We start from the raw sequence: 10163 nt of genomic DNA, 5'->3' as shown, positions 1-10163 counted from the left end.
GGTTCACGGAGGCTAGGTCCGTGCCTAACGCAGATACACAGCGCACAATAGGTGGGGGAGAGGAGGCCAAAGGGCAGATAAAACTTTGGAAGTTTAAATTTTTCTTGCCAAAAAAATACGAGTTTTATTTTACAAAGCAAATCTGCTAGCTTGCCTGGCAGACTACAGCCTCCAAGTAGCCTCCACAAAGAACCCAACTTTCTCTGTAAGACAGCAAAAGCTGAACGCTCCCTTCTCGGCTTACAAGGACAACCTGGAGGGCTTTCTCGGTCTCCAGGCAGCTTCTAGTTACTCTTGGCTACGAATATTCACACAAGCGAAGTGTAAAGTCTGCGTGGGTACTCATGGGCGCATGGTGTGACTCTGCCATCGTTGGGCATGTGTTGAGTTGACCAGTGCGATAATTCTTTAAGACTTCCAGGGATCCGCGACCCCACACCGCGAAGCTGCTCTGCCGACCGGCGTCAAGATCAGTTTCACCTACAGTCTACGTGGCTCCTAAGCTTTGCGCATGCGCGAGGCGGAGCTGCCACCACCTTCCGGGCAGTGAGGGGCCAGCGAGGCGGGGACGGGTCTGGGTGGGGCGGGGGGTGGGGTCTGGCCTGAATACCCCTTTCGGGCTCCTGCACTTGGGATCCCGTATCCGTCTCCAGAAGCAGAGCCCAGGCGGTGGGGAGGGAAGCTGCAGGAGCCGCCGCTGACGGCACTGTCCCGCCGGGTGCACCAGCGGGACCTGCCGCTCCGGGGCTGAGGGCGGGCCGCGGCGCCACGCCCCGCGCACGCGCGCCGGGAGTCAGCTGGCCCGCAGCGGCGTTCACGTGACGCGGAGTGGTGCCCTGCGGACTGGAGGGAGCGAATCGCAGCCGGGAGGGAAGCGAACGGCGGGCTCCGCGGTGGCGGTAGCAGCAGCATGCTTACGCTGTACGGGGGCGTAGAGGGGTGAGTGCGGTCCGGAGCGGGGAGGCCGGGAGGGGCGTCCTGGGCCACTCTGGCACGAGGAGAGGGGGCGAAAGGAAGGCCGTAGCCGGGCCGGCAGGCTGGTGACCTCCCGCCTCAGTGAGGCTTCGGTCCATGCCTCACCTGGGCTTTGGGGCTGCGGGGCCTTGCGGAGGAGTGTGTGCGGGCGCAGCGGTGCCCTTGGGTGCGCGGTCAAGTACTTTGCAGGCACTGTTTGCCACGGCCACACGCCGGGGTGGGTCCTTTGTGTTTTGTGAGGAAACACGCCCCTTTCTCGCACGAAAGACCCACTCCACCGGAGTTCCGCTGGAGCAGCTCTCTTTTTTTCCATTCCTGCTCCCGAGAGTTTTGCAGAGCAGGTGTCAGGTGTGAAGTTGTTGGAGTGGGGGTGGGGAGCGGGAGTGTAGTGGAATCCGGAACAGTGAGCTTTGCCAGAAGGTGTCTGGTATCTAAGGATCATCACAGGTGGCGCAGTGGTGAAGAATCCACTTGCCGCTGCCGGAAACGCATTGGATCTCTGAATTGGGAAGATTCCCTGGAGGAGGAAATGGCAATCCACTCTAGTATTCTTGCTTGGAGAATCCCATGGACAGAGGAACCTGGTGGGCTACAGTCCATAGGGTTGCAAAGAGTCAGACACGACTGTGCGCGGTGACTAAAGCTGGGTGCTAGCCTGTCCTGATGTCTGAAACCCCTCCATTCTTTTCTTTTTTATTAATCCTCCCCGTTCTTACTGTCACTTAAGGCTCCTCACACTAGCTCCAGCCCTCTTGTTCTTGCATATTTCCTGCTGGGAAGCTTGTCTGCCAGACTTTTGTAATAACTTTTCTCCTTGGTATCACCATGGGCAAGACTTTTGCCCTGTCTGGGCTTCAGTTACCACATGTGTGAAGTGAGAAGAGCAATGAACAGAATGATCACCAAAATCCCCTGCCAGTGACAAGTTCTATGAATCTGGGTGTGTCAGATCAGAGCAGAGAGTGGCTGTTGTCTGAGCTAGAGCATTTTTTAATCTGAGCTTGGACTGCTTCTATAGCAGTCACATCTCACTGCAGACGCATGGACCCCAGAGTCTTTTCTTTCACATGCGTGGTTATGATCAATCTCTCCTGCCCTGTATCTATTGCAGTTTTTTAAACTAAGTACAGAAGTTTGTGTTCATCCTGGTCTTATTCATGTGTAACATATTAAACCTTTTTTCCAGTTTGTTAAGTTCTTTGGGGACAATGTGCCACCTCATGCATTAACTACCCCTTGAAACTTCTTGTCATCTTTGAGTTTGATCAGCAGGTCTTCAGTGTCCTCTTCTGATAGTCCGAAAAGTACTGATCAATAAAGAAACATACATCACACCACCACAGACCTCCCTCCAAACTACCAGGTCCCAGCATTTGACCATTTAGTTGCTTTAGCAGGTATTAACTCTCTTTCCCATCTGTCAGTGTCTCTCACAAGGGTGACTTAAAGACCTTGGCAGCTGAAGCTGCTAAAGGCAACCTTTAGCTATTGTGAGAGAAGTAGAGAGACTTGCCGTTCCTTTTATCTACCTGTGCCAAGTTGAGGGTAAATAAATGATCCAGAGCTTGACCCCGTGGAACTTGTAGTCTAGTGAGAGGCAAACAGGAAAACAGCTTAACCCACTAATACAGAGGAGCCCGGGGTGGGGAGCACTGACACGGCTGAACTAATGGAGCTGTGGCGGCTGGCCACACATCAGGGGTTTCAAGGCAAAGGGTCTTGGAGGATAAGTAGGATGCCCTGGAGGGAAGCTGAATGGGAACTGCATTTCGGAAGTCCAAGAGCATAGCAATCACTCAGCCACAAAGGAAGGTTTGGGAGTGGTAACTGGGTTTGCTGAAACTATCTCCCTTACACTGGGCTCTGCCTGTGACAAGGACTGCACAGGTTTAGCTGTTATCTGCAGGTTTTTCTGAGTTAAGACTGAGTGCCCCCTTGTGTTCTCTAGGGGAGGCACACGATCCAAGGTCCTTTTACTCTCAGAGGATGGGCAGATCCTGGCAGAAGCAGATGGACTCAGCACAAACCACTGGGTAAAGGCCACACTGAGGGGACCAGTGGGCTGGATTGTGGTTTTATTCTCTGTAACTCCTGTTAAGGTGGTGGCTGGGGGCTCACTTAGCAGCCTTTGGGGCAACACAGGTCACGCCTGCCTTTGTAACGCCTCCTTCCCTTGATTGGGGCCAGCTGATCGGGACAGACAAGTGCGTGGAGAGGATCAACGAGATGGTGAACAGGGCCAAACGGAAAGCAGGGGTGGATCCTCTGGTTCCTCTCCGAAGCTTGGTGAGTCTGGGTAGCGCTTGGGAATTAGGTCACAGTGACGCTGAGACAGTGAGTGAACTTGAGGAGTCTGGTGACTGCAGAGGGAAAAACACGTACAATCTTGTGGCTGCATTGTCACCTACAAGCCACAGGATTGGAAGAGCACAGGGCTTTGGAAAGCCTTGAGGCCTTGGTTTGAACCCCAGCTTTGTCACTTAACATCTGGGTGACCCTCAGCACGTTACTTATCTTCTCTAAGCCTCCAGTTTCCTCATTTGGGGAATGCAGATAACAGTAGCTACGTCAGTTGCTGGGAAAGTAAAATGACGTGATACATCCCAAAGTGGTTCGCACAGAGCCTGATGCATGAGCGCTGATTAAATGTTAGCTAATATTCCTGGCTCAGAGCTTACTTTCAGGTCACTGTAACTCTGGCTTGTCCCTGGACGTGTTCGTGAGATGTCCTGCAGGCTTGGCCAAACGCCACGCATTCCAGACCAAGCTCCTCTCTCCTCCGCTTGGTCCTCTGCCTGGTTTTTCTAAGGGTGCTGTTGTCTTTCCCAGCTCCAAACCTGGCGGTGTTGAATCCCTTGTCTTGTCCATGCTCAGTCCCGGTTCTTACAGCCTCAGCCTTCTGAGGAAGGAGGAAGGAGAACGGGGCTGCGTGAACAGGGAAGGCCCAGCTGTAGCAAGCAGGGGCAGTCATCAGGAGGGGAGGGGGCTGAGAAAGGAGCTGGGTCTGGGCCTATGCTTGCTCGCTCACCTCCCGCGTGGCCTAGGGCCTATCCCTGAGCGGTGGGGATCAGGAGGACGCGGTGAGGATGCTGATGGAGGAGCTGAGGGACCGATTTCCCCACCTGAGTGAAAGCTACTTAATCACCACCGATGCCGCCGGCTCCATCGCCACAGCTACGCCGGATGGTGAGGAGGTGGAGGGAGGGGTGAGGTTGAGAACCGGTTTTCTTGGGGAAGCCCCTTTAGCTGGCAGAACTTGACTTGCAAATGTCTGGGGAGCAGCCTCCACCATGGCCCCCACTCCTTTCATTAGCAGAAGCTTGCTAGAGCAAGGACTGGGCAGAGGAGGGAGGGCAGGAAGGGTATCTTCATAGGAAGTGAGACAGGAGTCAAACACAGGAGTCCGCTGCAGAGGAGGAATGGGCCATGCAGTGATGAAGCTGGCTGGGGACAGCAGCCAGTGCTGAAAAGACTGGGAGGCACTCTGTTGGGAATGTAAAAGCTATGGGATCATGAGATGGCCTGTTTTGCCAGCTGTACCATCTTGGAGAAGTTACAGAACTCTCTGAATTTCAATTTCCTCATCTAGAAAATGGGGATAATTGTATTCTTAAGGTGGTTTAGGGCCTTGAATGAGTAGCACCGTGTGAACAGGGTCTCACACAACCCCTGGCACATGGCAGGGACTCAGTAAAGCAGGTAGTCACTTGAAGGCTGGCTGGGCATGGAGACACAGACTTGGATTCCTCTTTGGAGAAGGGCTCTATGTGACTGGAGTTCTTTTGAGACCTAGGCCCACCATCTTCAGGCAGGAAAGTAGCTGGGCTGGGTTTTCTCCCCAAAGTTGGGTGGTGATCCCTTTGCTTGGGCTGGTTTCTGTCCGTCCTTTCGTCAGTCGGAAGCTCTGAGCTCTGTGCAGAGTCAGCCACACTGAGCCTCCTGTGCGCTTTCCAGGTGGGATCGTGCTCATCTCTGGGACAGGCTCCAACTGCAGGCTCATCAACCCCGATGGCTCTGAGAGCGGCTGTGGCGGCTGGGGCCACATGATGGGAGATGAGGGCTCAGGTGAGCTCCCACCGACTGGGCCTGTCCAGGGTCCTGGACCTTTCCTCCCTGCCACTCCCCATCTTCCTCTCCCCTCAGCCTGAAGACCCTTGGAGACTCTTCGGGGAACAGCGCCTGAATCTGAGCACAGGGTAATGACGAAGATCGTAGAGATACAAATGCTGGGTTAGTGGCAGGCCCTGCTCTTCAGCAGTAACTTGCACCCTGGACTCAGATTCATGCCTCAGCATAACAGCTGTTGCTTACCTATGTTGACCTTTGGAGTTCTTTGGAGGGAACTGACACGATGAAGGTTAAGGCCGTGGAAGTCACGAGATGCATGCTAGTCTGCTAGCGGGAAAGGGGTATAGAAACTCCTTCCACCGTCACCTCTTTATAGGTAGCAGGTGTACGTGTTCAGGAAGGCCGTTATGGTCTAGTTCCTGGCAGTGACGACAGTGGTTTGAGGGGCAGCTGGCTGACCCGGGCTTTATTGGGGGATGGGAGCGAAAGTGACACAGCTTACCCTGTTCTGTCTCCCCGACCCCAGCTTTCCCTTATATGGATCAGATACAGTTTAATTAGAGGACCCCAGGCTGGGAATTGGGGCACCTAATTCTCTGTAATACCCAACCCTGTCTAGGTCTGACTGTCCTTCCCTGTGAACTTGGGGAGACTGCCCTGTCTTCTTAGTCCTCTCTGCTCTCTGCAGCCTATTGGATTGCACACCAAGCAGTGAAAATAGTGTTTGACTCCATCGACAACCTAGAGGCGGCTCCTCATGACATTGGCTATGTCAAACAAGCCATGTTCAACTATTTCCAGGTACTTGCACCCAGTAAACATGCCCGTGTGGATAGGACAGTGGGAGACGGAGCAGGAGTGGGTTCGGGAGAGGGACTGGGTGGGCCAGGGGAAGTTGGGGTGAACTGTGGATCAGAGCTGGAGGATGGAGAAGTCGTCAGTGGGGACAGGATTCAGAATGAGGTGGGTGCTGCTTTCCCCGAGGGTGTCAGGCATGAGGAGTGGGGCCAAGCTAGACTTCATCCTTGGGCAGCTAGACTCTGCGGGGAGGTGAAGGCAGATGCCATTTTAGGCTGCAAGGAGAGGTGCAGGGTGAGATTGGGAGCCAGCGCACACAGACCCAGGGGCAGCAGGTTCGGTCTGATCAGGTCCACTGGACCGTGAGCCGCCTCTGGCCCGTGTGGTCAGGGAGGAGAGCCTGTTAAAGAGGTGGGCAGGAAGAATTCTTGGGAAGGTACAGCCTCCCACCCAGGGCGGCAGGATTGACTGCCCTTGTCTGGGCTGTGCTCATTTGCAGTGGGTTAGGAAGCAGCTGCCTTTAGCTGCACTAGAGGTGGAGGTGGGGAGAGGAGAAATCAGTTTATTTGCTAGACATCTCTCTGGCTGAGGGCCCTATGAGCAAGCAGGGGTCTCACCTGACCCAGCAGATTGGTTCTGAACTCCACTAATATGTCTGTTCCTCCCTCCCTCATCCTTTAGTCATTAAGTCGTTAGAAAGATTGACTGACCGAGGGCGTGTAACATGCTTAACATGCTCGAATTTTAGTGCCCCCCCTTCCGTTTTAGTAATGTTGTCCAGGGAGTCCCTCATTCTTTGGGACCTTCAAAGGCGTCACAGGTGTGTAAGTTTGTTGTGATAGAAGATGGACCTATGGTGAAATACGTGTGGGGAAAACAAATCAGTTTCTTTCTGATCTGCCCTGTGCCATTTAAGGGAGAGGTGTGGTGAGCAGTAGTCGTCAGCACCTGAAGAACTACAGAGCACTCTTTGGTGAGACCAGGCTGCTCTGCGTCGTGTTCAGGCAACCCCTAAAGAGAGTAGACGCCGTGCTGGGGAAAACAGAACTTTTCTCAAACGACGCATCTCCAATCCTACTCTCTCAAGCTTAAACAAATATTACTCCAGCTCTTCTAACAGGAGAGACAGCAGGAAGGCCACCTGGGCAGGCCGGCTGGGAATTTTCCTTTGCCTCTGCTGACTGTCTTGTGCCCTCTCTGTCTCCCAGGTGCCAGATCGGCTAGGAATCCTCACCCACCTGTACAGGGACTTTGATAAATGCAGGTTTGCTGGGTTTTGCCGGAAAGTTGCAGAAGGTACTGGAGATGGGGCAGGGTTTTATCTGATTTTGTTCTGCAAAGACCTCCCTATTTGGAGGATGGAGTAGGATTCAGATGGGGGTTGGAAGTCAGTTTGCCTTTGACCAAGTGACCTTAGTTTTCTGCCACCATGGGCCTTGGTTCTGGTAGGCCACAGGGTGGAAGCAGAAGGATGCTCAGGTTGTGTGGACAGTTGTTTTATGTTGCCTGTTTCTCTTCCTGACAGCTGTCACGGCTTGTGCAGGCTGGATGTCTGTATCTGAGACATTCATGAAGCAGTTATCCTTTGGGAAAATCTATAACTTTCTTTTTTAACCAGTGATACCCAGAGTACTAGGGGAGCACACAGAGGTTAGGCATATTTGGTTGGTTATCAGGGGAAGTTGAGCGAGGTCTCGTGTGTCTGCACATTGCTTTTTCTCCACTGTACGGTCCACACTCCCTTCATTTCCTTGAGGCTGATTCCTGCAGCCTCAGGGCATTGTAGGGCCCCCTTAGATCCTGCTGGCCTGAGGCCCTTTCAGAGCAGAGCCAGGAAGGGGCTGGGCTGACTAACAGCAGACTGTTGGAGGTGGGTGGGGGGCCCCGACAGCAGTAGCAGCTGGCTGTTCAGGTTCTGGCTTCCCAGGGCTGAGAAACCTGCAGGGACAGATTGAATGACTCAGCGAAGTTAGAGCACAGACCAGGCACCAGTGTTTTGTCCAGGGGGGCGCCCTTTCTTGAGTGCCTGGAGTGAGCCACCTCTGTGCAGGACACTCTTCTAGGGTGGAAGTCCCTGGACGGGGCAGGGGCAGTGAGGACGAGAGGCCCGCCTGAGGCTGGCTTACCACCAGTCAGCAGGCAAGCCCCGACTCCTGACTGAGCCTCTGCTAGCCGTTGGCTCTCCCCCAGTGGCTGCCCTGCCGCAGAGAAGGTGGGTGAACAAGGTGGCAGCCCTCTTGATGCTCACCTGCTGCCTTTCTTCCTTCCCACCCAGGTGCTCAGCAGGGAGACCCCCTTTCCTGTTACATCTTCAGGAAGGCCGGGGAGATGCTGGGCAGACATGTGGTGGCAGTGTTGCCTGAGATTGACCCGGTGAGTTAAGGGGGGAATCGGAGGTTGGGAAGCTGCTGACCCAGATCTGGCTCTTTCCTGTTAGGATGAGGTTGTCCCATCAAACTGTGTAAACTGGATACAATTCTAAACTAATGTAGGGTATGCGGAAAATTCTGTGGGAAGTCTGTAACCAAACAATGGTTTGGCTTGGTGCCTGCCCTTCGAGGCTGGTCCCGTGGTGTTTGTATATGTAACAGATTGGCTGACTGTGGGGTCTGTGCTGTTGTGACTAGTTCAGTCCTGCTTCTGTCCCTTCCCCTCCCTTCTTTCCTTGCTCTCTGTTGCTCCTCAACCCATTATTCCTTTCCCTTCTTTCCCTTGCCTTTATGAGTTTATTTTCCTCCCTTTTTTCCTTTTCCTCCAGTCCACCTTCTGGCTCTCAGCTAGAGGGAGAGTGTCTAGGGTAGGTTGGGTTGGTCCTAAAAAACTGCCCCCTCTGGCACTGGTGAGGCTTGGTCACCCCCAGTTTCCATTTCTGCTTTCCGCCAGGTCTTGTTCCAGGGAGAGATGGGCCTTCCCATCCTGTGTGTGGGCTCTGTGTGGAAGAGCTGGGAGCTGCTGAAGGAAGGTGAGCATAGGCTGGGGGGCCCTGTGGGGATGAGCAAGGGCGAGGGATGGGGCTGGAAAGTGGGTGGCCTGGGCAGACTGCCTGCCGTGGGGAGGACTTGGGACCTGGGCCCCGAAGCCTGGACAGGCTACTGATGTCTCAGGCCAAGACCCTCAGCCTTCACTGTTCCAGGGAGCCTTTTTTCACTGTCCCTTCCAGCTTCCTCAAACTCTTTTAGGACTTAGTAAATAAGCCCCGCCTTTTAAAAACTAAAGACAGATCTAACTTGGAGTCGGAGCTCCTGGCCAGCATGTCGTGACAGCCCAGTCATTATAACCCTACCTCGAAGTGCAGAGGGTGGCTTGTGTTAGGTGGCTGTGTGGCTTTCATGACACCGCAGTAGCTCTGGGACCCGATGGAACCCCCAGGTGGCAGGGGGGCCACGGGCTCCAGTCTCCCACAGCCATCCCTGGGCCTCCACTGCCTGCTGCGCCATCTGTGAGGGGTTTGGCGCGTGGGTCCCCGCAGGAGGCCTCTGAGCCTGGCTCTCTTCTTTGCCTCCCTCTGCCCTACCTTTTTCCTGGTCTCTTAGCTCTGTCTTCTGCATTCCTTCCTCCAGGTTTCCTTTTGGCGCTGACCCAAGGCAGAGAGATCCAGGCTCAGAACTCCTTCTCCCGCTTCACCCTGTTGAAGCTTGAACACTCCTCTGCCTTGGGCGCGGCCAGCCTTGGGGCCAGGCACGTCGGGCACCTCCTCCCCATGGACTACAGCGCCAATGCCATTGCCTTCTACTCCTATACCTTCTCCTAGGGCACCAGCCCCGGCTCTACCCTCTCTAAGCCCAGTGGACATCGGGTGCTGGAAGGCAGGAGGCTTTTTCTCCTTTTCCTTTTTTTTGTAAAGAGAGAAACACATATAGAAGAAAATAAATGCACTTTAACCACTCCCCAGCTGGACTGTTACCAAGCACATTTGCTGTGTACATCCTCAGCTTACTTGCCAGCAGGTATCCCAGAGGGCTCTGAAATGGTTTTAGCTTGGGGTTTAAAGCCCCATGCTCAGGTGCTTGACCTGTGGTCTGCAGTCTCACCACACAGTTAGATAATCCATCTGTGTGCTGCCCCCACCCCTCATGCGAGATACTCATATGTCACGTGGCTGCCAGTTAACCTGTGATCTCAATTTTCTCCTGTCAAACTGGGTAAAAATCCTTGCCTGACCATGTTTAGTGGAACAAAGTGTTCTCCATGGGGAACATCACCAGGAATAACCTTAGACATATCATACCTCTCTTGATAGTTCCAGTAGGATTTAGGGGACAGCAGACAGTTCTAACCTGGAAGAATTGTTACCTCACTGGATTTTGGATTTAGAATCTGAA

General features: G+C 53.9%; 1 protein-coding gene across 1 annotated transcript; it reads left to right on the top strand.

The window, feature by feature from the left end:
- NAGK (N-acetylglucosamine kinase) lies at positions 542 to 9732 on the top strand. The gene is made up of 10 exons (XM_018055076.1): positions 542 to 939; positions 2924 to 3008; positions 3163 to 3261; positions 4020 to 4161; positions 4930 to 5040; positions 5732 to 5844; positions 7050 to 7137; positions 8117 to 8214; positions 8725 to 8803; positions 9402 to 9732. The coding sequence occupies exons 1-10, from the start codon at positions 911 to 913 to the stop codon at positions 9590 to 9592; spliced, it is 1035 nt and encodes a 344-aa protein (XP_017910565.1). The 5' UTR covers positions 542 to 910; the 3' UTR covers positions 9593 to 9732.

The sequence above is a fragment of the Capra hircus genome, chromosome 11 (assembly GCF_001704415.2).
Source record: "Capra hircus breed San Clemente chromosome 11, ASM170441v1, whole genome shotgun sequence".
NCBI lineage: Eukaryota > Metazoa > Chordata > Mammalia > Artiodactyla > Bovidae > Capra > Capra hircus.
The sequence above is the reverse complement of the archived record's forward strand: the minus strand, read 5'-3'. Positions and strand labels throughout refer to the sequence as shown.

Bases quoted from the DNA above. Each gene is read 5' to 3' on its own strand.
- NAGK (XM_018055076.1), top strand. From the start codon at position 911: ATGCTTACGCTGTACGGGGGCGTAGAGGG. The intron at 940-2,923 runs GTGAGTGCGGTC...TGTGTTCTCTAG, and splicing joins CTGTACGGGGGCGTAGAGGG to GGGAGGCACACGATCCAAGG. The intron at 8,804-9,401 runs GTGAGCATAGGC...TCCTTCCTCCAG, and splicing joins CTGGGAGCTGCTGAAGGAAG to GTTTCCTTTTGGCGCTGACC.